We start from the raw sequence: 26,533 nt of genomic DNA, 5'->3' as shown, positions 1-26,533 counted from the left end.
TACTTTCACTGAGTTTACTGTATAAATTTAAACACAAAGTACAACTGAGCCCCACTGTACAGAGGTGACACCAAGCTGTCCAACAGACACATATTTACAAAACATACAATTTCATACACATAACAGAATATTAACATCCATTTTAAGTAAAAAATAATAAGGCAAAAGCTTTTCCTGTTTCTTTTCAAAGACATCTAGACTGACACGTATACATGTATACTGCTAGTTTTTACTTGAAAGGACATTCAACTGCAAGAAACAAAAAAAAAAAACAACAAACAAAAAAATGCCCTATGCATTCATGAGTTTCCAAATGTTCATGAAGCATATAATTAACAGATGTTTGGTCTGTCACATATGAATGACCAGCGATATGAGCTATTTGCTTAAACATTCAACACTTTATTGGCACTACCAAAACATCGAGGGAGACAGTTGAGGAAATATTTACAGTTAAATTGTTAAGAACGTGACTTTTTTTCATGATCTACTAAAGGTAACGCCAACTGATGATAACACCGCATACGTCCTCCCAATACAAATGAATCCATCGTACAGGAAAAACAAACAAAAACTGCTTTTTGTGGGAATGCTTTTTTTTTTTACAAATATTTACAGATCACAGATAGAAGAACATTTACATTCAGACTAAACACATACACACACACACACACACACAGTAAGAATTGCTGAAACAATGGTCAATTCCATGAATAAGAAAAGGCTCTGGTGATAAATACAACAGTGCATTGCAAAGGTGCAACACTTTTTACCCCTCACAGATTACTTGGTGCATTATGGAGACAATAAAAATACAAACAAAACAAAAATGTTTTATTACTGACGTTTAGCTTTGTAAGGTCGGGAACGTTTCCTACGATCTGGTTTTCTCTGTTTGTGCAAGCGGCCAATACTCACTCCCTGCCGACGACGCACTGAAATGTTTTGCTCCACGAGGCTGGCCAACATGCCTGCAGAAAGAACCCAGTCAGAATAAACACATGAGCCAAGACATTTTACAAATACACAGTCAATATTTAAAGTGTAAATGTCTTTAAAAGATTTCTGTTAGAGCAGCACATTCAACCAGTAGGAAACTAACGCAAACTCTGCAGATTCAGACACAAACACTACTGAGTACAATTCTTTATGTGCAATTAATCTACATTACCAGTTACTGCATACATTTTGTGTTTTTGTTATTAAAGTATACTAATTGTGTTACCATATAAAAATGAAACATTTAATTTTGCAGATGCATACTTGACTTTGTTTCTTCTGTCTTGACTGCCGGGATTCATATAAGAATTTAGAGACAAATCTCTTACGTGACATATTCAGACATTCAGACACTAGAACTGAACTGTCACATCTGTACTGTGATGGTTCGGTGCAGAATACAGGGCATAAAAATGTAATGTGGAACCAAATGTCCACATGCAATTTCTTTCTGGACACCTCAGAGTCTGTCATATTTATTAACAGAACTATGGCGAGTGGAAACTAATGAGCCAGAGGAGCTGGAGAGACCCACCTGCTTCCTTTAAATCAGCGGTATGGGAAAACTTTGGGCTCCCAGTAAGCTACAGCAGCAATGGTGAGCAAGTGCTGGATTGGACGAGGAAGGTGTAATGTGGCAGTTTTTCAGCAAGAGTGCTCAGTCAAAATCAGCCCTCAGTTTTCTGTTGTCGCTCACAAACTTCTTAATGCATTCAGTCACACTTAATTCCCGCTCCCTCTCCCTTTTTGTCCATCCACTTCCCACTCTCTCACACACACACACTGTTCATAACACATTGAACATGCTAACACACATTTGTCATCACCGAGATGTGACAAACATCATATCTGGGTGATGTAGGGAGAAAAAAAAAACCCTCTTTGTTGCCCCACTGCACTAAACTCATACCAAACAGTGATGTCCAAACCTTAGTGTGAACCCGGGCTGTGCAAATTCAAAATGAACTGACAATGACTGTTGGCGACACAGTGGCTTACTGGTTACACTGGTCTATAAATTAGTTGTCTGCTTCAGAAACCTAATGTGCTATTTACAATGGATTCTGGCATGCTGAATTCAAATATGACAATAAAAATTACTGGTTGGCTACTGTTTCTAAGATATCTAAGTTTTTACATTTTAAGTCTACATAATTATATTGTGTTGATAGAGGAGTTTTCATGATAAAACGTACACACAGGTCTTCTCATGTTTCTCTGACTGTTCATATAATAATATTTCACTTGTTTTTTTTTTGTAACACTTTAAACATCATCAAAAGGTAACCCTTAGTAGCATAGTAGTAACATATCTTAAACCAGCGCTAATCAACCATTTCAAACATCACTTTCATTCTCAGTGGGCCAAAATTAGTAAAGTTTGAATACATTTATTTCAGAAGCATTTCGACTGTAGACCAGCATTATCACTGCTGCCTCACAGTAAGAAGGTTGTGGGATCACTTCCCACCTAGGCCTTTCTGTGTGGAGTTTTGATGTTCTCCCCGTGTTCACAAGTTCCTTCCTCTGGATTCCTCTTACTTCCAAAAACTTGCAGGTTAGGTGGATTGGAAACTTTAAACTGTCCATAGGTGTGCGTGCAGGTGTGAATGTGTTTGTTTGTTTATATGTAGCTCTGCGACAGACTGGCATCCTGTCCAGGGTGTATCCCGCTCCTCGCCCTATGACTGCTGGGATAGACTCCAGCGCCCCCACCCCCATCTGTGATCCTTAAATGCTGTAAGTGTGGACAGAAAATGGATGAATGACTGTTCAATTTCAGATCAGTTCATAAATACGAGTTGAATTTTGAAATGAGGTAGCAAAGAGGATGCAGAGAATTAAAATTCTAAAATTCAGAAATTTGCACAGCCCTGGTGTGAACATAACTGTGACTTCTGTGTACTGTTCCAACCCCAAATTGGAAAAAAAAAAGTTGGGATGATATGGGGGGAAAAAAGGAAGAAGAAAACCTGCATGATCCTTACATCTACATACTTTGGCTTCTATTTAATTTCAGCCAAGACAAGTCAGGGGATGGACACATGAACAATTCTAAGTCCTTGAATATGTCTGGGTCTTTCATTCAAGCACCTTGAGGCAGCACTGTTGTGATTTGGCGCTGTACAAATAAAATAAAGTGAATTATATTGAAATTCATGAACATCAATCATTAAGAAACACAAACATTATGGTACTGTATGATAAATCTGTGTCAAGTAGGGTGTTGTAAAAACTCCATGCTGGAAGGAGACTAGTGATGGAAGCCACCAAGACAACTCGTATGGAATTTCTGTATAGACCTCTGTGGTTGTGCTGGAAAAAACTGCAACTTTTGTCTGTTGCGTCTCAATTAATGATAAAGTGGATTTTGTGACAAACATGCAAAATTTCAGCTACAATTTGCCAGAAGGCACATGGGAAAACCAGAGTCTAGATTTGATGTCTTTTCCTGCTTTATAATTCCTTTCTACTCCACTCAAACATAAAGCAGTGAATGGGGATGCAATAGGCAAATGCTGCACCATGAACACACACAGTTTTTTATAACACCAAGAAAAAATAATAGTGACAAATAACATCAAGTAGTTATTAATTTGATGTCAATAAGCATTTTGGCTCTGCTGCAGCACTTTGATTGTGGTTTTCCCCTCACTCACACTATCCTCTGTGGAGTAACTGTTGTTTGGAAGTGATTTGACAGCATTCTAATTGGCTTAATATTATTTTTTTATACAATACATCCAGAAAGTATTCACAGGACTTCACCTTTTCCACATTTTGTTATGTTAGAGCCTCATTGCAAATGGTTTTTTTTAGATTTTTGCAAATTCATTAAAAAAAGAAATAACAAGTGCATAAGTATTCTCAGCCTTTGCCATGAAGCACAAAATTCAGCTCAGGTGCATCCTGTTTACACTGATCATCCTTGAGATGTTTCTACAGCTTAACTGGAGTCCACCTGGGGCAAATTCAGTTGAGTGGACATGATTTGGAAAGACACACATCTGTCATACATATAAGGTCCCACAGTTGACAGGAAGAGTCAACTGTGGAGGAGTGTCCAGATGGAAGCCACTCCTTAGTAAAAGGCACATGGCAGCCCACTTGGAGTTTGCCAAAAGGCACCTGAAGGACTCTCAAACCACGAGAAACAAAATTCTGTGATCCGATGAGTCAAAGATTGAACTCTTTCGTATGAATGCCAGGCATCATGTTTGGAGGAAACCAGGCACCATCACTATAGTGAAGCATGGTGGTGGCAGCATGATACTGTGGGAAAGTTTTAAGTGGCAGGAACTGGGAGATTAATCAGGATTGAGGGAAAGATGAATGTAGCAATGTACAGAGACATCCTGGATGAAAACCTGCTCCAGAGCGCCCTTGGCCTCAGATTGGGGTGACAGATCATCTTTCAGCAGGACAATGACCCTAAGCACACAGCCCAGATATCAAAGGAGTGGCTTTAGGACAACTCTGTGAATGTCCTTGAGTGACCCAGCCAGAGCCCGATTGAACATCTCTGGAGAGATCTAAAAATGGCTGTGCACCGACGCTCCCCATCCAACCCGATGGAGGTTGAGAGGTGCTGCAAAGAGGAATGGACAAAACTGCTCAAAGATTGGTGCACCAACCTTGTGGCATTGTATTCAAGAAGACCTGAGGCTGTAATTGCTGCCAATGGTGAATCAACAAAGTACTGATCAAAAGATGTGAATACTTATGGACATGTGATTTGTTAGTTTTTTATTTTTAATAAATTTGCAAAAATTTCAAAGAAACTTTTTCATGTTGTCACTATGGGGTGTTGTGAGTATAATTTTGAGGGAAAATGAATTTACTCCATTTTGGAATAAGGCTGTAACATAAAATGTGGAAAAAGTAAAACGCTGTGAATACTTTCCGGATGCACCATATTATCAGCAGTCAACTGAGAGCAACATATTGCTAAAAACCCCCATTAAATTGCCTGCTGTCCAACATCAATTTAAGTTAGCAGTCAGACTGTTAAACAGAAGTCAACAGATGTCAGAATCTGACATACACTCAGCAGATTTTGACATAAATGTCTTGTATTAACCTCCGACTTCTCCCTCGTTGAATATATATTTTTTTCTTCGGGGGAGTCTTTTTTTTTTTCATGACGCGCTTCTTCACAGTTTGCGCAATTTGTTAGTGTCACTAAAACTCCTCGCTAATAACTCCGGTTTCACAGCAGACAGATGCAGTGTTTCAAGAAAAATGACATTCAAAAAAAAAAGACAAATCTTGGTGATCCTTAATGTGATCTATGTGATGGTTTTATTGTACATTGGTTTGTTCCATGTGCCGCTGTGCAGTGCCTGACTCGGGGCTTCTGACTTGCGGTGGGCGGACCACATTTGGTCTGATCTTTTGTTTTGACCTGCTTTAGCAGGGTGTTTGGAGTTAAACTTTGAAGAAGAAAGTGGGTATATATGCACCCTAAGAACTGCCAGTGATAAGGGGGGGGGGGGGGGGGGGGGGATTCTGACAACAACAATAATAAAAAAAAAAAAAATCCACATTAAATTTTGCTTATACCCAAGCATCTTGCTTACACCCATGTAGTTGGTAGAAGGGAGGTTAATGAACCTGAAACTGAGAGATCCTTGTTTTTGACCATTTTTTTAATATACTTGATTTTTCTATGTAACACACACATTCACTGGTAAAAGCAGTGCATTCACAGAAAAGCATATATATAGTATAAAGGTTTTTTTTTTTAACTCAGGATGAAGCTTTGCAGGACCATGGTAAGATTACATAAATAATTAGCACATCCCTTAACTTGAGCTTTTAGTTTTCTGAGCACTTCACATTTTTCTTTGCAATGCACCTCACAATTTGTGAGATTTTTTTTGTTTGTTTTTTAGTACGCACCACTGGACCTAAAAAAATTCTTGTGAAAACACTTCCACACGTCACACATATATGAAATGAAAAACAAATGCATGTAAATAATGTACCTTCTTGGGCCAGCATTGATATGAAGGTGCAGATGAACTCATCATAATTATGGGTCCTCCTCTGATCATCAATCTAAAAAAAAATTAAGACAAAACATTTTGATTGGAAGCCAATAAAAGCAAAAAGTCCACCAAGTATAATACACTCGGGCTAACAAACAAATCCTACTTTATATTTCTTTCTCTTTTCCACTTCCTCTTTTAGAGACACCTCATAATTGGCAATGTCGGCCTCTACACATTTGAGCAGAGCAAGCAGCTCCTGTAAGTGACAGAAAAAAATGAACAGAAATACATTTATTTATATTATTAGCAACACTGATACCAAAACAACTTCCTATGTGACAGTATCAAGGGGGAAAAAGTCTTCAGGCTTAAGTCTAAGACATCCAGATCAGTCAGAGCTGCAGGTGATGATTAGTGATGTGGTCTCCTCTTTACACACATGGACCTCATTTCTAACAAAAACAAGACTGTTGTTACCCAAAGCAGCATTTATCATCTGGCACATGCACTGTTATAGGCTTCTTAAGTTCTTGTATTTGTGGTACTGACTGGATATGGAATACATTCCAGAAGAAAGATTTGAAACAATGTTTGAATTTGCCGTCACTAATTTGCTTTGCTTTTTGAAAGGTTATTACACAGGTAAAAGAAAAGCTGCTTTTTGTGTGAAAGGGGCTGCCCCCATAGAGGCCATTTTAATTTGGCGAGTTACAAGATGATAACATTTATTATTTTTGAATTACTGTGTTGAACTGGAGGGGATGCACTCGTGCCTTTAATCATTTATCTATTCACTTCTTAGAGAGTACAAACCCAGTCTTTCACCATGCCTATGAAAACGCTGAGTGAACATCCTCTACATACAGCAATTCCATAATTTTTGTGAAACGTTACAGTGCAAACTCTGAACTTTAACTTTAGGGAAATTACATCATTTTTAAGGGAACAAAACTACTTGGACAATTACCTGTCACACTGTGTCTCTACCATGTGTGTTCAGGAGATAAAAAGTCAAGTTTATTTCAAGTGTAAAATAAAATCTAACTGCCAATGGCAATTTTAAAAATTCAAAACTGTAAAATGCAGCTGAATGAGCAGAAAGATTTCATGAATTAATCATGGAATTTTTGCTCCTCGTAGTGTTTCTGTTGCTTGTTAAGACACTCTTAAAATTCTACAAATGCCATGTTAAGATCAACATTTTACATTCATTTTAATGAGCATTTTAAGTAGCTCATCAACAAAATAAAAGACGTGCTGACCAGCTGTGGAGACATGAAGGAGACAGACCATGGCCTGTGGACAACCTGACGAAGAACAGAGGACAACCAAGTCCATGCTACATGAGACGATGAGGGACTATCGCTACGTACTTTTGGAGAGTACTTGTCCCCAGAGGGCTTGGTGTCTCCAGCAGTTTCCATAGCACTGAACTTCTTGTTGGGTTTCACCTCAGCTCCATCTTTGCTCTCCTCCTCTTTCACCTTCACAGATGGCCCCTCTTCACCTTCATTACCTCCCAGCCTTTCTTCTGTGACACTGCCTGCTTGTTCTTTCTCTTTTTTCTTCTCAGGACTGTTTGGCCGCTTCACACCATCAGCAGCCAAGTCCCCTGCACACATAATTTAACAAACTTTTTAAAGTTACAAAGATACAAACAATCCATGTTCCACATATTTGTAATCATTCAGATCCCTCTCCCCCACCCACCATAAAAAAGTTGACCTCAAAAGTAACTGACATTCCACAAATATATTCCAAATGTTCAATTTAAGCCCCATGTTTTAAAGCACCTTTGACAATAACATGCATCAGTAATGACCTTCTGGACTCACCAGACGGGGACAGAGCATAAATAACGCCATCCTCCTGCAGCTTTAGCACGGCTATGCTGACAGATGGACCCAATTCTCTGACAGCACGGTTGTGTCTGGAGTCTAGCCGTAACATCTCGTCCTCTCCAAACAGCACACGAGACAGATGGGAGGCGACTGGACTGGACGGGCGCGTGGCGGCCTGAGAACGTGCTGGTGACCGCAGTGGAGAATTGAATGCACTGCCAATCTCTGAGGCTGTGTCAGTGCTTTCATTGCTGGGTGTTGGGGAAGGCTGTGAAGCAGATGTGATACAAATGCCTCCTGTGCGTCCTTCTGTGCGTACAGATATGGGTGTATTTATAGTGTCCTTTCTTTGAGCCTCCTTCTTAAGTTTCTCTTCTAAGACACTGAGAGCAATCTGGCTCTCCATTCCACTCCCAACCCGTCCTGTTCGTGAGCGGAGACTGGGCTTCCGTCTAAATCTAATTAAAAAAAAAAAAAAAAATTTAAATGAAGGGGAGGAGGGGAATTTTATCACACATAAATTCCATGACATAAATATTAGTGAGCTAACCTGCGGGATGTGCCTGCTGTCGCCGTTCCTTCCTCATCGTCATCCTCATAATCATCCTCATCATCTGAGTATGTGGGTTGAGGAGGCGCTGACATCCGAGTGCGACCAACTCCAGCAGCAAGATCCTCCTCTTCCTGTCAGAGAAGATTCAATAAACTCAGGTTTTTGTCTACTAAAAAAAAAAAAACTAAAGATATTCGTCATGAAATGCCCCACGCGCGGTACAATTTACCATGTAAAATGCAATAATATGTATGTATGTATGTATGTATGTATAGGTAATATGTATAGGTATTTGGTTGAACCCTTATGTGTTTGATGTAAACTGGGATACACAGTGGAAAAATTGGAGATTAACATTATACAACCCCTGGCAAAAATTATGGAATCACCAGCCTTGGAGGATGTACATTCAGTTGTTTAATTTTGTAGAAAAAAAGCAGGTCACAGACATGACACAAAACTAAAGTCATTTCAAATGGCAACTTTCTGGCTTTAAGAAACACTAAGAAATCAGGAAAAAAAAATTGTGGCAGTCAGTAACGGTTACTTTTTTAGACCAAGCAGAGGGAAAAAATATGGAATCACTCAATTCTGAGGAAAAACTTATGGAATCATGAAAAACAAAAGAATGCTCCAACACATCACTAGTATTTTGTTGCACCACCTCTGGCTTTTATAACAGCTTGCAGTCTCTGAGGCATGGACTTAATGAGTGACAAACAGTACTCTTCATCAATCTGGCTCCAACTTTCTCTGATTGCTGTTGCCAGATCAGCTTTGCAGGTTGGAGCCCATTTTCTTCAACTTCCACCACAGATTTTCAATTGGATTAAGATCCAGACTATTTGCAGGCCATGACATTGACACTATGTGTCTTTTTGCAAGGAATGTTTTCACAGTTTTTGCTCTATGGCAAGATGCATTATCATCTTGAAAAATGATTTCATCATCCCCAAACATTCTTTCAATTGATGGGATAAGAAAAGTGTCCAAATATCAACGTAAACTTGTGCATTTATTGATGATGTAATGACAGCCATCTCCCCAGTGCCTTTACCTGACATGCAGCCCCATATCATCAATGACTGTGGAAATTTACATGTTCTCTTCAGGCAGTTATCTTTATAAATCTCATTGGAACGGCACCAAACAAAAGTTCCAGCATCATCACCTTGCCCAATGCAGATTCGAGATTCATCACTGAATATGACTTTCATCCAGTCATCCACAGTCCACAATTGCTTTTCCTTAGCCCATTGTAACCTTGTTTTTTTCTGTTTAGGTGTTAATGATGGCTTTCGTTTAGCTTTTCTGTATGTAAATCCCATTTCCTTTAGGTGGTTTCTTACAGTTCGGTCACAGACATTGACTCCAGTTTCCTCCCATTCATTCCTCATTTGTTTTGTTGTGCATTTTCTATTTTTGAGACATATTGCTTTAAGTTTTCTGTCTTGACGCTTTGATGTCTTCCTTGGTCTACCAGTATGTTTGCCTTTAACAACCTTCCGATGTTGTTTGTATTTGGTCCAGAGTTTAGACACAGCTGACTGTGAACAATCAACATCTTTTGCAACATTGCGTGATTTACCCTCTTTTAAGACTTTGATAATCCTCTCCTTTGTTTCAATTGACATCTCTCATGTTGGAGCCATGATTCATGTCAGTCCACTTGGTGCAACAGCTCTCCAAGGTGTGATCACTCCTTTTTAGATGCAGACTAACGAGCAGATCTGATTTGATGCAGGTATTAGTTTTGGGGATGAAAATTTACAGGGTGATTCTATAATTTATTCCTCAGAATTGAGTGAGTCCATATTTTTTCCCTCTGCTTGGTCTAAAAAGTAACCGTTACTGACTGCCACAATTTTTTTTTCCTGATTTCTTATAGTGTTTCTTAAAGCCAGAAAGTTGCCATTTGAAATGACTTTAGTTTTGTGTCATGTCTGTGATCTGCTTTTTTTCTACAAAATTAAACAACTGAATGAACATCCTCCGAGGCCGGTGATTCCATAATTATTACCAGGGGTTGTATTTATTTAGAGGATGTGGCCAACAGTGACCATAAAAAGTCGGTAGTCTTCGAACAAGTGCAACTGTTGGTAATTTTTTAAAAGTAGGTCAAGGTCACCGGCCTTCGAACCCATGCAAACTACTCCTCCAAGGCATGTACCCACCAAATATGAAGTATCTGCAAGCAATAGGTGCCGAGGTACATTGTGGCGAACAAATTTCAATCAATCAATCAATCAACTTTTTTCTTGTATAGCGCCAAATCACAACAAACAGTTGCCCCAAGGCGCTCCACATTGCAAGGCAAGGCCATACAATAATTATGAAACACAGTCTACGTCTAAAGCAACATAACCAAGGGATGGTCCAGGGTCACCCGATCCAGCCCTAACTATAAGCCTTAGCGAAAAGGAAAGTTTTAAGCCTAATCTTAAAAGTAGAGAGGGTATCTGTCTCCCTGATCTGAATTGGGAGCTGGTTCCACAGGAGAGGAGCCTGAAAGCTGAAGGCAAATTTCAGGCGAAGGATTTGACAGTTGTGGCCACTGGTGACCTTTAAAAGTAGGTCAAGGTCACCACCCTTTAAACCCATGCAAAGTACTCCTCCAAAGCATGTACCCACCAAATATGAAGTTTCTGCGAGCAATAGGTGCTGAGCTACATTGCGGCGAACAAATTGCAGTCAGACAGACGGACAGATGGACGGACGGACTGTCGGACAACCCGGATGCTATATGCCCTGCCTTGCGGACCACGTGGGGCATAAAAATAGCCTTCAAATTAAACTGGGGTCAAATGAACGTCAGCACAATTTTTTTAACATTTATAGTGAAGCTTTTATTTATTTAAACAGTCACACCTTCCTGGAGGGATGATTAAAATAGTCTTTATATCTGCAACATTAATTTTGGTACCTAATTTGAATAATATTTTTAATCTCCTGATTTGTTTAAACCTTCTTTTAGTCTTATCATTGTGCTTGAGCTAAGTGTATGTGTCAAACACTTCTGTCTGGCTCCACAAAGGAGTACAAACAACAGTATGCAGGATTTTCTGAATTGTCTGAAGACAAAGTATGGATAAGCAAAAACTGTCTGTGATGCAACGTCAAACTTTATGCTGCTCTACAGTGTGTAGCGTGATGACCGTGCTGTTAGTGTAGTTAATGTTACACCTGACACATACTATGTGCGTTACTCCACTGCTGCACGTGTATGTATTACACCTGAAACATGCCACCACAGTTGCGTGCACATGGCTTGGGCTGCCACCCCTGATGCATGTATCTCTCACACACATCTCCTTCCAGGAGGGGTGTGGTCAGACAGCTCAACTGCTTTTGAAGCTACAGATACAGAAATGGCCTGTTCTGAGCAGGGCTGAAACAGACACATTCATAGGCATGCTAAAAACCAAGACTGGAAGAGATTTTTAGCAAGAAACTTCAAAGATATGTTTTGGGGACCTCTGAGACCTATCTGAAGTTTAAACGAGACAGAACTGCTTGTTCAGACTTTGAGTGCAGTCAAAAAGCCTTTTTGAGCTTTGGCATACATTTAACACCACCTTACCTGCATTGGGGACTTGGCATAGTTGTGGTTGTCCAAAAAGGCAGGGAGGCGCTGAAAAATGGGGTTAGGGCTCGTGACCTGCTGGGGGCCTCCTGCAGTCGGTACAGGTGGCTTACAGATAGCCTTAGTGTTGCTTGCAGGGCTGGACGCAGCTTGGGACTGAACTCGTGGTTCCTCAACTGAATCTGGAACAAGAAGGAAAAATATTTTCTGTATACATAACCAACACGTCTATGATAAGGGATGACAATTTTGTAAAAACATCAGGGAATCAATCCATTTAGGTACCTGAAGAAGCCTGATCAGCCCCCTGGGCTGGCTCGGCATCAGCTTCTTTCTTAATGGCAGCAGTGCCATCATCAGGAGAGGAAGACTCCTGCTGCTTCTTGTCCTGGACGAGCTCTGGCTGTGTGAGGCGGATCATCTAGTCATAACAAAAGATTTTAAGCATCTCTCTGTGATACAAACAGCCACAGTGTTTTATTACAACGACAAATGGGTACCTCAAAATGAACTCAAGCGACTGTGCCACTCAATAATGTATTCACTCCGAAAAATCAAATCACTGCTTATGTAGGTATAGCTGGCAACTACCATCTATGTTTTCAGGCTATTCGTGTTGTTCGACCTTTCTCAATAAAACAAGCTGAGCTGCTGCAGATAGCGGTGTCAATTACTGGGGGATGAATGTGAATTGCAACAGAAGTTTAATTTTCTTGTGATTTATGTGGCAAGAGTAAATAAGTAGACTATAATGCTGCAAGGCTCGTGGGACTCAGCTCGGCTATATCAGGGTCAGACAATAACGTGCCAAGAAAGGCCAAGATGGTGCCGATTTTCCTTGCAGCTGTTCACCTCAGCAGATGGTTTTCCTGATGACCTCCTCCCCTCAACTTAAAGTGATCATATGCAAGGGAATGTTTGTGAAAACCGGTTTTGTAGCTCTTTTTACGAATTTATGTTTGTACACACTATTTGTGAAGGTATATTCAGACTGAAATAAAGTCACTGATTCAGTCAAAAGATGAAATCATTTCAATGCTTTCTTCACCTTCTGTAAACCCTCCAGGACAGTTTGTCGATTCTTCTTTAGAATTTCTAGTTTGGACTCGTACTTCATCCTGCGGTCAGGCACTACCGCCATCAGGTTAAAGCGGATGTCATGGTAAGGCTCACTAAACAGACACGAACAGCAAAATGTGAATAAAGTGTTCACAGCAGGTAGATCCTACACAACATCAACTTTAGCTAACGGGTGCAGAACTCACCCAGCAGTGGCCAGACCAATCCTCTCCATGATAACACGTCGAGCTTTATCAGTCCATTCCTCCTCTTCACCCCAGGGTCCTAACATACATAAATTTAAGATTTTTGAGAGATTCTTTCCATGTTTGGATAAAGCAGCAAGCTGCTAGTGGAGCATGAGGATGTTTGTACAGGCTATGTTCAAGACTTCACATGAACACACAGCTTCCTCCATTCAGACTGGGATTTCACTGCAACTGCATCAAAATTAATGCATTTATTAAATTAAAAACAAGTCACTGTGGCACGAAATCACACTTATGTGAACTCTGCAATTAATCCGCGGTTCACATACTTATATAATTATATAATTTTGGAAGAATCTGCATGCTTGAATAATGCACTTTACTCATTATCAACATATCACTTATGTATGTATAAAGTCTATAAATGTATAAATAAAAGTCACAGCAAATTATGATAATTTTGTGTTGCGGGGTGGATAAGGTTTACTCTTGTGTAAAGCACTTTTAGATGGCTTCTGTTGTGATTTGAAGCTACATAAATAAACTGAAATGGTGCCATTACAACCAAAATATGAATGTTATAATCAGTGGCGGCGGGTAGTCTGATTTTTAAGAGGGCACACTTTCACATCTTCATGTAGGGGGATTTGCTACAGGGTCACATTACTTTTCACTAACTGCACCTAATAAAGTGGAAACTGAGTGTATATGTGTAGCCACATACAGTAACCCTCGTCTGTCCGTCTCTCTCGCCAAGAGACAGTCGGTTTTAAGTTTGTTTGCGAGGTTAAGTGCCTATGTTTTTTTGTTTTTTTTTTGGGGGGGGGGGGGACAGAAGGACTCTGAACTTTGTGATCTGATGTTGTTCCCAGCCCAGCAGTGTGGAAGCAGCGTGTCCCGCTGTACATCTTCAAACCTGAGTGCCGTTTGCGTTACCATTTTGAGAACGGAGCATATTTCTACAACGCCAAAAAAATTTAAAAAATGAATGCAGGAGTGAGGCAAGGGCTCCACACGACAGAATGCATACACTAAAAGCAAACACAGACAACTGCAAGCAAATCTACGAATGCAACAACACACGAAAAACACTGACTACGTGCGCATTTCAGGTGTACAGACAGTGATTAGAGTTTTGGTATTTGAGAGATTTGAGAAATATTTGGCGTGTTTGTAGTGTGTATAATTTTGGTGGAGTATTTAGCACAGGTGGTTAGTGTGGTGGGGGGGTTTGTAAAAATGAGGCGTCTTATGAATGTTTAGCGCTTTTTTTTTTTTTTTTTTTTTTTTTTAGAAATTGGAGCAAGACGGCGCACGTAGTGTGTCAGCGAGTCTGCACCAGACAGTGAGGCCTCTGATGAAGGAGATGATCCCTCTTTTGTTCTGGACAAGGAACCAGAGCAGGTGGATCCACCGATGTGCACATAGATCTCCACACTGGGTCGGCTCACATGCTTCTGTTTGCAGTTTCTCCAGGACTCAGGTGCTATGAGCCCCGTCCCAGCTCAGAGTCCTGGAATGCAGAGATGCAGACACACACTGCTCCAGCAGTGGCTCCAGGCGCATTTCAGTTTCATTTTGTTCCTCTTTCGTTCCTTTTGCGTGCTTGATTCACAGGCTATTTGGTGATAAAGCTCGTTCGTCCACCTTTTCTCAATGATTTGTAACTTTTTTCCCTTCGTTTAGGAATCGTCGTATGCCGTGTGACCGGTCCTTTAAGAAAACAGCTGAAAGGAAATATTTCAAACCAGTTCTCTGCTCAAGGGGTCTGAACAGGGGAACTATATTACCTTTTTTTAACTATTTACTTTATCTTTTAGGACTATGTATTTATTGTTAAATTTTTTCTGCATTTTAATGGTCCTGTGTATTAATGGCCACTATGCCGTCTACCCGCTGTAATGGGCTGTTGTTGATGTCAAGTCTGTATGTCAGTGTTTCTGTCTTATGTCACTTGTTAGCAAATCTTTAACCAAGGCAGTGTGTATGTGTAAATTATGGGGAACATGCAGTATGGTTGTGTGGCCATGCCAGCAGAGATCAAGGTACGTAAGTTTGGAATACTCTGTGATTTGTACTCCAGCGTGACTTATATTCTGAAAATTCCCAAGTGTGTTAATAATAGCAATTATAATGTCTGTTTATACAAAACTTTCCCAAGAACCAAAGCACTAATCAAAATAAGTTACAATAATAAAAGAAAAAAATGGCAGTAATAAAAAAATACACTACAACAATGCACAAAAAAAATTCCCAAATTAAAGAGATCATAACACAGAAAATGGTGCAACTTATACTCCGGAAAATACAGTAAATGCATACTGGTACTGACAAGCACTTGCATACACAGACTCTGCGCAAACCATACTTATTTCTTATTTATTAATTATATCGTAGTTGTAATATGTTGGGGGACAGGGAGCTAGGCACCCTCTAGTGACCACCCATCCTTGGTTACATTGTTACAAAGTCAGAACAGTGTACTTTATTTCTGTATTAACATGGAGACTTACCATGGTCAATGGGGTATGCCTTGAGTCCATCGAGCTCAAAGAGGCGATCTTTGATGGGCACATAGCTAACAAAGTGGAAAGCTTCCATAGTCCGCACTGCACTAATTCCATTCTGTTTCTCCGGCAGGTGCCTGGGCTCCGGTCTCCATGGAAACACAAAAAGAGAACTTGAGGAGATGATGACCGCACACAGCCTGACACCTGCTAAAGTAGGGCAAATCAGGCACACTTTTCCCCACCTCCCCATAAAATTCAGAAACTTCAAAAGAGCCACATGTCTGACACCTACCTGGCATGGCTATTATGTGCTCGAGCAAGTTCTGGGGCATTTCCTATTGCATAACCTTTGCTCTGAAAAATAAATCAAAACTCCAACATCACAGGGAGGCAAGAAGAGAGCAAGCAAAAGAGACAGAGGCCAAAGAGAGCAAGTGAGACAAATGAGATTGTTCACCAGTAGTGAAATATATGCACCATTTACAGTGGCCTGTGATTTTTCAAGCCATGTGAACACTGTTGATTTCTCTACTGAAACTCTGTCAGGTATATTTTACAACTGTTGGCAACTGTCAGTTTTTGCCCCAATCTGTGCATGGCAATTGTCAGGTCTGACACATTTACTACTGATTGCTCTCTTAACTATTTTTGCTCTACTACTAATAACTACCTATGCACTCTCCAGCAACTCACTGTCCTTTTCAGAATGTCACAGCCATGGAAATAGAGACCTGGAATGGACGTCACGTGACTAGCGGTGTGCCGCACGACGGCCATTACTAAGGGTGGACAGAGCGTCTTGAGCCAGTTAAGGCACCTGTTAAACAGAAGTGAAATGAGGGGAAAAAGGCAGCCAGTGCTTCACCATCAACTGCACCAACTACAAAAACAAATTCTCCAATACTAAAATGAACTGTACAAGAGCCTTAATGTAATTATGTAAAATAAATGTCTATTTTAAAGTCGTTATGTCGCAATTTAATATCTATATAGTGAGACTATAACTCAACACCGTAAGTTCTTTTCATTAAGCTGCATTCACATGCATACAAATACAGAAACAAAAATGTTTATATTTATGTATATATACTTGCAGTGTTGTTTATTATGATATGTACATGGTGGTAACAAGCGGCATTTAAATTTTAACAGTGTGGTTGGAGGGGATGGAGGAGGTACTTTTTACCCTGACTGAGGGTCAAAAGTCATAAATTCTGAATGGCTTTATATCTACTTGTAATAAAATGTTAGTAAAAATCATATATATGTTGCTGTCATTAAAAGACTAGCAATAATATTACAGTGGAAAAAGCAGCAAGGTAAATGAGTACAATGGCAAGACATACTTCAGATTTATATTTTAATACATAAGGATTGTTTATCCAGGCATGTATGGGTTCGTTAGAGCTTTTAATCAGCTTGAATACAACTTACAAGGCCTCATTCATAAAAATCCATCAAGAATTATGATGACAGGAAAAAAACCATCACAGTAAATGAACTGAATGGCATATTTTTCCCCAAATTTCCACACTTTACATAAAACATTTTTTTTCTACCCAGGCATGTATGGGTTCATTAGAAAGAGCAATTAAAGGGCTTTAAAATAAACCTACATTTATTAAAATCTGTTAACAAATAGCAACAACAGAGCGAGAAAAGCAGCGCAGTTTGTCATAATTTCCCCAAATTTCTGCATTTTACATAAAAGGTTTTTTTTTTTTTTCACCCACACATGCATAGGTTCATTGGAAAGAGCTTTCAAAGGGCTTTAAAACAAGCCTACATTTATTAAAATCCGTTAAGAAACAGCGACGCTAGCACAAAAAAAGCGGTCAGTTTATTATTGATGATTGGCACATTTCCACCCTTAGCAATGGTGCCTTCCTGTCCTGAGTGACACTAATAGATTGAGGCGCGCACGTCCATTCCAGGTCTATATCCATGGTCACAGCATTAAAAAAATTTCAATACTTCAAAACAGCAAATTCCATATCCAGCTGTGGATAAAATTTTCCTCTGGATGACCTGATGAACTCAATCTTAAAGTCTTAAAGTGCCTTGGAGTCAGCTGTATGTTATGTCAAAATTTTGTGTATCGAACTCAAGCAGTCTCAATAAGCCAAAATATGATTTACACTAACTGATCATGTGAGCTAATTAATATGCAAATCGGTCACTGTTGGCATGGTGATCATTGTCCCACCGTTAGGAATACCCATGTACCATGTTTGTTGCCCACCCCACCCCACCCCCCCAATCGGCCCAATGGAGGGGCACAGAAATGCTGTCTGTCCGCAACCCTGACCTGCCTATAACTTTTCACAGATTTTAGACAGGTTTACCAAATTTATAGCAGCGTTGCATCCCTTGAAGATCTAGGTCAAGTTCCTACTCCAACACTGTAGCCTTCATGCCCTTTTCACTCAAACTTCAACAACTTTCCTACACCTTTAGTCCAGTCATTTTATGGTTTGACCCAGAACAAATTGCAACAGAAATGATTTTGGTGGCATTTGAACCGTGAAACTGTTTTATAAAACATACTAAAAGTCTAGAAAGATAAAAAAAAAAAAAAAATCGGGAACACTCCCAAAATCCAAGATGGCCACCCAAAAACATGCAAAAATTTGTTTTTTCCCAAATCACTCAAAAAATATCAATATTTAAGCACATAAATGTATTGATGTTAAATATAAACTTGGGTATTGTGGACATTTTGACACAAAATTAAGTCTCTTCACTTCACTTTATTTGTGTCCCCCATGGGCCAATTAGTTTTGCAGCTTGAGAACACATTAAAAGCACATGACACACAGAACACATATCAGTACCATGGTGCAGCATCACAAACAATTACACAGTCCAAACATTAAAAATACAGTCCATTAAAATGCTTCCACAGTTTTAACTCCTTCCTTGGCCTGTGTTCAGAACAGTAATGGCTGCAGGAACAAAAGAGAACTTAAATCTGTTATCCTTCACAGAGGGAAACCTGAGCCGTGAGCCAGAAGGTAAATATTGAAAATCACTAAAAAGAGGATGAGCAGAGTTCGACAGTATACTCAATGCTTTTCTCTTTACTTGTCTGCAGTATAGGTCAGACAACGTACTCTGTGGTACTCCCAGTACCTTCACTATTTTAACCAGTGAATTTTTAGCCTTAAGACTGAGATTCCCATACCAGCACAACATAGAAAAGGTTAAAACAGACTCAATACAAGATTTGTAAAAAAGAATCATAATAGTCTTATCCACTTGAAAATAAGACAATTTAAGAAGACAAAACAGATATTGTTGACCCTTTTTACGCAACATGTCAGTATTAACATTAAAATTTAGCTTGTGGTCAATTATAGTCCCCAGATACTTAGAAGTTTCCACACACTCCACCTGCTGGCCCTTAATGAAGGTAGCCTGAGCTGGTGTGAGCTGTTGTCGGAAGTCTCTATCTGTAATGGTTCTTGAGATACAGTCTATTTGTAGTTTTACATACACTCAAGGACGGCAATTTGGTTTGTGTCCTATTACTTTAAAAATATTGCAGTTAAGGCCCAGAAATGTATTGAAGTTGAATATAAACTTGTGTATTGTGGACATTTTAGCACCGAAAGAATGGCTGTAGCTCTCACAGTTTTTGAGATACAGCACATAAGCCATCTACACTTGGCTAAAAATGGTGAAATTGTTATGTTGAAACCAAGTAACTGTTTTGAAATGTTCATTTAAAGAATGTAATAATAATATTCTTAGTGCTTGTCAGCTGCACTAACTTTTTTAATGACACAGATGTAATCACACACTAATTTTACAGTAAAACCAATGAAGCATGATAATAATAAAAGTTCAGGTGAAATCAGTATTGTGTACATCATGACACTTGAAATTTTACTTGTTCAAATTTCAGTCTCATCATCCTGGTTATCATTGAGTTGGCCTGCATTTGTACACCCTGTACCTCTGCAGTTGCCACACGCTGCTGAGCAATCTAAGTTAAGTTTGCGACATGTACATCGCAATGTACTACAGTCAGTACTGCAGTTACATCTCACAGAATGCAGAAGAGAATCTGGTGCTGCTTGCAAGTCAGTCATGATTGGGACAACCTGACTATCAGAAACTTTCCATCCCCATTCTTGCAATGGCATGCTGTCACCTTCATCTTCACCTTTCCATTCCTGAACTTGCAAGTAAACTCTCAGACTATGAAACTTGGCAGCTGCCAAAGTGGGTGGCAAACACTGTCGCTGCACATGAGTTGTCTTTGTTGCAACCTTATCATAAAAGCGCCTGTATCTGAGAGAATTGAGGCTTTCTCCAGGTTGTCCACACAGCAGTGGTGTCACCAGTGTGCCCTGATTGTGCATTGACATCCACTCTATTATACATAATATATGAGTAACTTCTCTATTCATATTCCAGTGAAATATTGACTCAAAAAGATTATTATTACCTTCTTTAGATGAACATTTCAGAAATGGCACTTAGTTTTCAACATAACAATGCTCAATTTCATCAATTTTTGTCGAGTGCAGATGTATTTTTATACCATATCTCAAAAACTGTAATAGCTACAGCTATTTTTTTTTGGTGCCAAAATGTCCACAATGCACAAGTTTATATTCAACTTCAATATATTTATGGGCCTTAACTGCAATATTTTTAACGTAATAGGACACAAACCAAATTGCCATCCTTGAGTGTATGTAAACTACATATAGGCTGTATCTCAAGAACCATTACAGATAGAGACCTAATTTTGGTGTCAAAATGTCCACAATACCCAAGTTTATATTTAACATCAATACATTTATGTGCTTAAATATTGATTATTTTTTTTTTTGTTATTTTGGAGAAACTAAATTTTTGCATGTTTTCGGACGGCCATCTTGGATTTTGGGAGTGTTCCCGATTTTTTATCTTTCTAGACTTTTAGTATGTTTTATAAAACAGTTTCAGGGTTCAATTGCCACCAAAATCATTTCTGTTGCAATTTGTTCCGGGTTGACCCCATTTTTTTCATAAAATGACTGGATTACTTTTACAAACCACTAAAATCATAACTTACACACACTTTGTTCCTCGTTGCCTTTTTCTCTCAATGTAGTCTCCCCAATAAAAATTTGGAAACTAATCTCCACAATAATTATTACATTCAGTTTGAAGTTGCCTTGTTACATTCTTCTTATTATGACATGGCTGCATGAAAACATTGCCCACTCACAAATACGCATGGGACTACACACGTTTCTGCAACGGGGGACTCAATGCCTTTTGGCCAATATTGCATTTTTTAGTTTCGGCCCAAAAGCCTGAGATGGTGTAGTGCCAAATATTTGGATGGATGGTGCTATATATCCCCCAATGAAACTATGTTTGTTACGTGGTGATGATCAGTGAATAAAAAAGCAAAATATTATAGCATGCAGCAAAACAATAGAGCCAGTACACACAAATAAATGAACAAAGATACACAGACATGAGTGAGTCATAGTAAAAAAGAAAAGTATAAGAGACACATCTTACCTCTGGACTAAAACCTTTAGTAAAAGCTTTCATACGACTGAGGGTGGTGCCAAGCTCAACGCCACTGCAGTTCAGAAGCACACTGAGCAATGCATGAGTGGCACAGGAATTTGGTATCAACTAAAAGATAAAAAACATGTATATATATATATATATATATATATATAAACAAACAAATAAATAATAACGCAGTCTAAGTGTGGTTCAACATTTCACTTTTTTCATTAACAGACTTTATATAAAGAAATAATACGGCAGGGGTGGTGGCCAAGTGGTTAATGTGCTTGGTTTCAGTTCAGAAGGCTCCGGGTTCAAATCCCATCCCTGCCACATTTCTGGAGTAATGTGGAGTTGTGTCAGGAAGGGCATCCGGCGTAAAACCTGTGCCAATTCAACATGCAGATCCACCTTGGATTTGCTGTGGCGTCCCCGAGTGCAAACAAGGGAGCAACCGAAGGGACTTACTATATAAAGAAATAATACAGACTTCTTTTTCCTTTTCTTTTTATTGTTGTTTATGCAGCTATTACTTGTTACATAAGTATTTTCTTTTATTGTTGTTTATGCACCAATGACACCAGATCAAATTCCTTGTATGTGAGAACTTACTCAGCAATAAATTTGATTCTGAGAAATAACAATTACTGCCAATCAGTGGTGACAGATAGTGGTGGGTTGAAAAGATCGATTCGCCAATTTTAAATCAATTCTCATTTTAATTCCCACAGATCAATTCACACATCCAAATATTGATTTAAATATATTATATATATATATATATATATATATATATATATATATATATATTATATATATATATATATATATATATATATATATATATATATATATATATTATACTGTCCCTGAAAAAAATGACGGCGCAGTTGGGCCGTTGTGCTGTTTCTGAGGGTGTAAAAATGACCATTTCTCTACATTGATTGTGGACCCACTGGTTCTGATTAAGAAGCAACGCATCCACAGTTTATTCATCAACCTCTGTCAAAGCCATTTAAAGATGTCAATCATGACGACTGGGACTCTTGTCTGTTGCAGGCAAGAAAAGAACATCTTCCACCGTTTAATTCACAGTTTTTTTTCCCTCTCTCTTTCGTTCCTCATAACATGCCTTTTCCGTGGGACCGTGCACGAAGGTTCTCTGGTGTGGACTGACTTTTCAGTCAGTCTTTTCCACCAGCACTTGCTGTGCAGCTGTGGGAGAAGACTGACTGAAATGTTAGTCTGCATGGCTGTGGGAGTTCTCTTGCAGCGTGCTGCACAGCCAGCGCTGCAGAGGCTTGTGTTTGTAGGGGAGACTGGGACCATTTTCTCCCGGAATATTTTAAATTGCTAACTCTCTGAAACACTGTTGCCTGCATTTTGAGGGCCAAATTTTGTGAAGTAAAGCCATACTTTGTTTTTTAATCTTTGTTACAGCCTTACTTCAAAGCCAAAAGAAACAAGGCATCAGGCCAAAACATGGAAGGGTGTAGAAATGTACCTGTGTCAGGGCCAATGAACCATGTACCTCTGGTGCCCTCTTTTGTCTGCCCTGGATCTGTTCAGTAATTCTGCCGCTCAGTATGTTTGTAAAATAAAAATACTAGTCTATCATTCTGGGAGGGGGATTGGTCCGTGCCATCAGTCTTAGAGCCATCATTATTAACTACCAATACTTCATTAATTTGCTGTCAAATGTCAATATAATACTAGTATTATGTTGCATAACTAGACAATTCAGCTCAAAAACAGTTTTAATAACACTAACCCAAATCAATATCGGATCGAATTGAATCGAAATAATCGATTCTGAATCGTAAGAATCAGAATGGAATTTGAATTGATACCCAGCTCTAATGACAGACACCTACCTGATGAGCGAAGAACATATCATTTACAATTTCCTCATCAATAACAGATGTTTCATCCACCAAAGTATTAACTTTCCTCCTGGAGCGGCGCTCCTCAATCCATTTGAACAAGAAGATGAAGCCATAGACAGGACTGGAAAACAAAACGTCAGAGATGATTCTTTTGTCACTGCAAAACTGGGATTTAAATGTGAAATAACAAGTTGGGGATCATTTTCATTTTTTGTATAATTAATACATTTAGACATGGAAATCATACAAATTAATTTCTATTGAAGGTGAAGCATTTGTACAGATTTCTACACTCTCTCTTAAAACTAAAGGGAGAGTGTAGAAATATCACATTTCTTTAACATTCTTTCAACATTGATAATGCAACTTTTCAAAGACACACAAAAAAAGACAATTACAATGACAAAGATTATATCATAGGCAATGATTCGGGTCTCTGCAACATAAGCCTGGATATCTTCTCAGACACAAGTCCCAGCAGTTACAAGAGACCTAAAGCTTGGCTATAAATGAAGCCCAATCATACCGGACTTGTAAACATTCTGCATTAACTTTCTTGGGTGAATGCAACAAGCATCGAAACAAATGACCGAATAAAAAAATAAATAAATAAATCAGATATCCAAAAAGGGCCTGAAAACGTGTATGTTGTGGTAATAATAGTGTTGTACAATGTTGTAACCAATCAGGAATGTTTTGAACAGCTCAAAAAAAAAACTGTGACATTGGGATAAATTGTGATCCACAAAAGTGAAGAATCAGATGTTATTTGTGCAGATATGGGGTAACAGGCATTTTTCACTGTAATTTTACAGATGGCTTCGGTTCTTATTTCAGTAGTGCATCTTGAAATAAATCATTGGTGTTTGAATGTGGACATGACTGTCAAAATATCAGTGCAACTATTGCCTACCAAAAACATGGAAATATGGACTCCATTTTACATACCTTTGACATTTGCTTTGAAGATCATAAATTTCTTCTACTTGGACACCTTTGACACCTATACAACAAATGGTAAATGGACTGCATTTACAACAAGCACAAACTTATTTGTATGCACAAACATACAAAGTTGCTCCTAGTGTGCAGTTCAGTGCCTTGCACAGGAGCACGCTGATGTGTGTGTGTGAAAGAGACAGAGAAAGAGGGCATCATTGTAAAGAGGTTTGAGCTTCTGATTCAAATGGAATAAACACAGTCCATTGATTTGTAATCCAATGCCTGATGTTAATCTTGTCATTAAGCTGACATGTACTATGACAAACCTATGGGAATGAAGTCCTTGGACAGAGGCGTTTGGCAACTGCAATATCTTTGCAGGAGAACAAACATCCAATTCTTTGGGGTCCTGGTACATCCTGTCTTGCTGTTTGGTAGAAAGACTTGGATGCTACCCAGTGACCTAAGGCTGGATGTCTTTGGTACTAGGTCTGTTTGGAGGATTTTTGGGGACCTCTAAGTAATGAGCAATTACTCAGAGAGACTAAAGATGAGGAATGTCACTTGCATTGAGAGGGAGCGTGTTTTGTAATTTTTTGTTTTTACATTTTGGCCGTGTGTCATGTTTCTCTGTGCATGACTGAGCACACAGGTGCCTGAGTGCTGAGGACACCAGCAGCTGGAGCATGGCGTCACATCAGTGACAAAACCCCACTCATGTAAAAAATATGTTCACGCATAGATATTAACTGCGCGCGTGCAAATTATCTCTGCACGTGCAAATTATCTCTGCTGCCAATTCTGCGTGTTCTGATCTGACGGCCCGTTTCAACCTGGGGGACTGTCAGTGTCTGCACCGTGCGCACACTCACTTGCTGCAGCTTGTCGCCACCATGGCGATATATGTTTTTATTTATCTCCATGTAAATACAGCAATCAGACACACATGCCTCACAGTGGACAGTTGTTAGTCCATAACTGTCCAAACAGTACGTGTTGTGTAGCTGGAATGTCCAGAATGACAGATCACCACAGCTGCTTCTGTCGGAAGCCACGCCTCCCGTGAGTGGAGCGCACATGCCCACGTGTCAGTCTGTGTGTTTGCCAAGTCACACTCATAAGGAACTTAGACAAATTTCATAGCAATATGACAGTGATTGTCTGCAGTCTGTTTTTGTGCTAAGAGTGCGACTGGCCACACATTTTCTAAGTGCCATGCGAGTGGTGTTAGGTGTTCATGTGTGTCACCTGGAATTTGGCTGGCACCTGCCACAAGAGGGTGCCATGGGTTCGCACAGCGCACACTTTGTCTTTCAGGTGCTTGTTTGCACAAATAGTTGTAGCAACAGGTGTACGAAACGTTGCCGACAGGGAAGACATTACACGGTTTGCACACGATTCTTGCGTCATGCGCACTAAGTGTCCACTTCGTCCAAACTTCGCACTATGTGTGAAGGGGCCCTTAGGGTGAACCAATGGACTGTATCCGTAGAAACTCAAGTAAAATAGATGGCACAATCTGCCAACCTGAGTTATTCCATCTCCCGTACCTCGAGCCATTATCGGCTATTCGTACGTAGCAGTATTAATAACATCTGCATGTAGCGCATCCTTGTTATGGTTAGGGTTTGGATTAGTGGTTGTGGTTAACATAGTTTAGGAATCTACGTATCAACAGCAAATACATGTATATCTTGGTGTCTGTCTACTACAGTATATTAAGCATACTGTCTGGCTTACAACTTCAAACACAGAGACCAAAAGGTTGATTATGGCCTATTATATCACAGTTACTCACCAAAATCTTCCACCAGGAGAGTGAACAGTCCTGAAATCAGAAAAACAATTCGGGGATTTTCGTGTGATCCATTAAGAAAACAAAACACCACTTTTATCTGCTGCTCCGACACATTCGTGTAGTTAGCCATTTGCTCACTCCATCAACATCGCGAACTTTTAGCCCGATATAGCATCGTTAGCTGTGCCAGACAGTCATTTTCACGCATAGTGGGCTATATGGTGACACATCTGGGGTCATTTTCTCGCATGGCCAGCTTTTACTTTGACATCAGTCGTAATTTTGACTCTTTGCCCATTCTAATGGTTCGATCACTTAATATCTTGGACCTGTCCATGACACAGGTGCGAGCTGTTTGCGTGTTAGCTCGAATCCGTTGACTGACACCAGCCGTTCAGATAGCTTGAAGCTAACAGTCATTAGCCGTGTTGTCTCACCTGGGTCACTCTCGAGCTCCAACCACCCTTTGTTCATTCTGGGCAAAAACGGCAGCCTAGCAATATTTAAAATGTTATCCAGTCCATATCCAGAGGATGTGCACAAAACTTTAACGATAAAAGCGCATCCATTAGCGAAATACAGCAAGACAGCAGAACATAAACACACAGAAAAAAAGACAAAAATGGTCGCACACAA

At 39.5% G+C, this 26,533-nt stretch overlaps 1 protein-coding gene across 1 annotated transcript; it reads right to left on the bottom strand.

The window, feature by feature from the left end:
* On the bottom strand, nucleotides 1-26,533 carry bap1 (BRCA1 associated protein-1 (ubiquitin carboxy-terminal hydrolase)). The gene is made up of 17 exons (XM_034166475.1): nucleotides 26,335-26,533; nucleotides 25,898-25,927; nucleotides 24,106-24,160; nucleotides 23,146-23,278; nucleotides 21,275-21,394; nucleotides 16,041-16,102; nucleotides 15,752-15,894; nucleotides 13,236-13,314; nucleotides 13,019-13,142; nucleotides 12,256-12,391; nucleotides 11,968-12,152; nucleotides 8,385-8,518; nucleotides 7,829-8,292; nucleotides 7,367-7,605; nucleotides 6,157-6,249; nucleotides 5,988-6,060; nucleotides 1-971 (listed from the first exon to the last, which is right to left on the bottom strand). Exons 1-17 carry the CDS (start codon nucleotides 26,369-26,371, stop codon nucleotides 838-840), a joined length of 2,241 nt encoding a protein of 746 aa, XP_034022366.1. The 5' UTR covers nucleotides 26,372-26,533; the 3' UTR covers nucleotides 1-837.

This window comes from Thalassophryne amazonica, chromosome 3 (assembly GCF_902500255.1).
Source record: "Thalassophryne amazonica chromosome 3, fThaAma1.1, whole genome shotgun sequence".
In the NCBI taxonomy this organism is placed as follows: Eukaryota; Metazoa; Chordata; class Actinopteri; order Batrachoidiformes; family Batrachoididae; genus Thalassophryne; species Thalassophryne amazonica.
This window is presented reverse-complemented; position numbering and strand designations above follow the sequence as displayed.

Excerpts from the sequence above, each read along its gene's own strand:
- bap1 (XM_034166475.1), bottom strand. The coding sequence starts at position 26,371 with ATGAACAAAGGGTGGTTGGAGCTCGAGAGTGACCCAG. Across the intron at positions 15,895-16,040 it reads GCACATAATAGCCATGCCAG|ACCGGAGCCCAGGCACCTGC; the intron begins GTAGGTGTCAGA and ends GTTTCCATGGAG. Across the intron at positions 8,519-11,967 it reads ATGCCAAGTCCCCAATGCAG|GAAGAGGAGGATCTTGCTGC; the intron begins GTAAGGTGGTGT and ends CTTCTCTGACAG.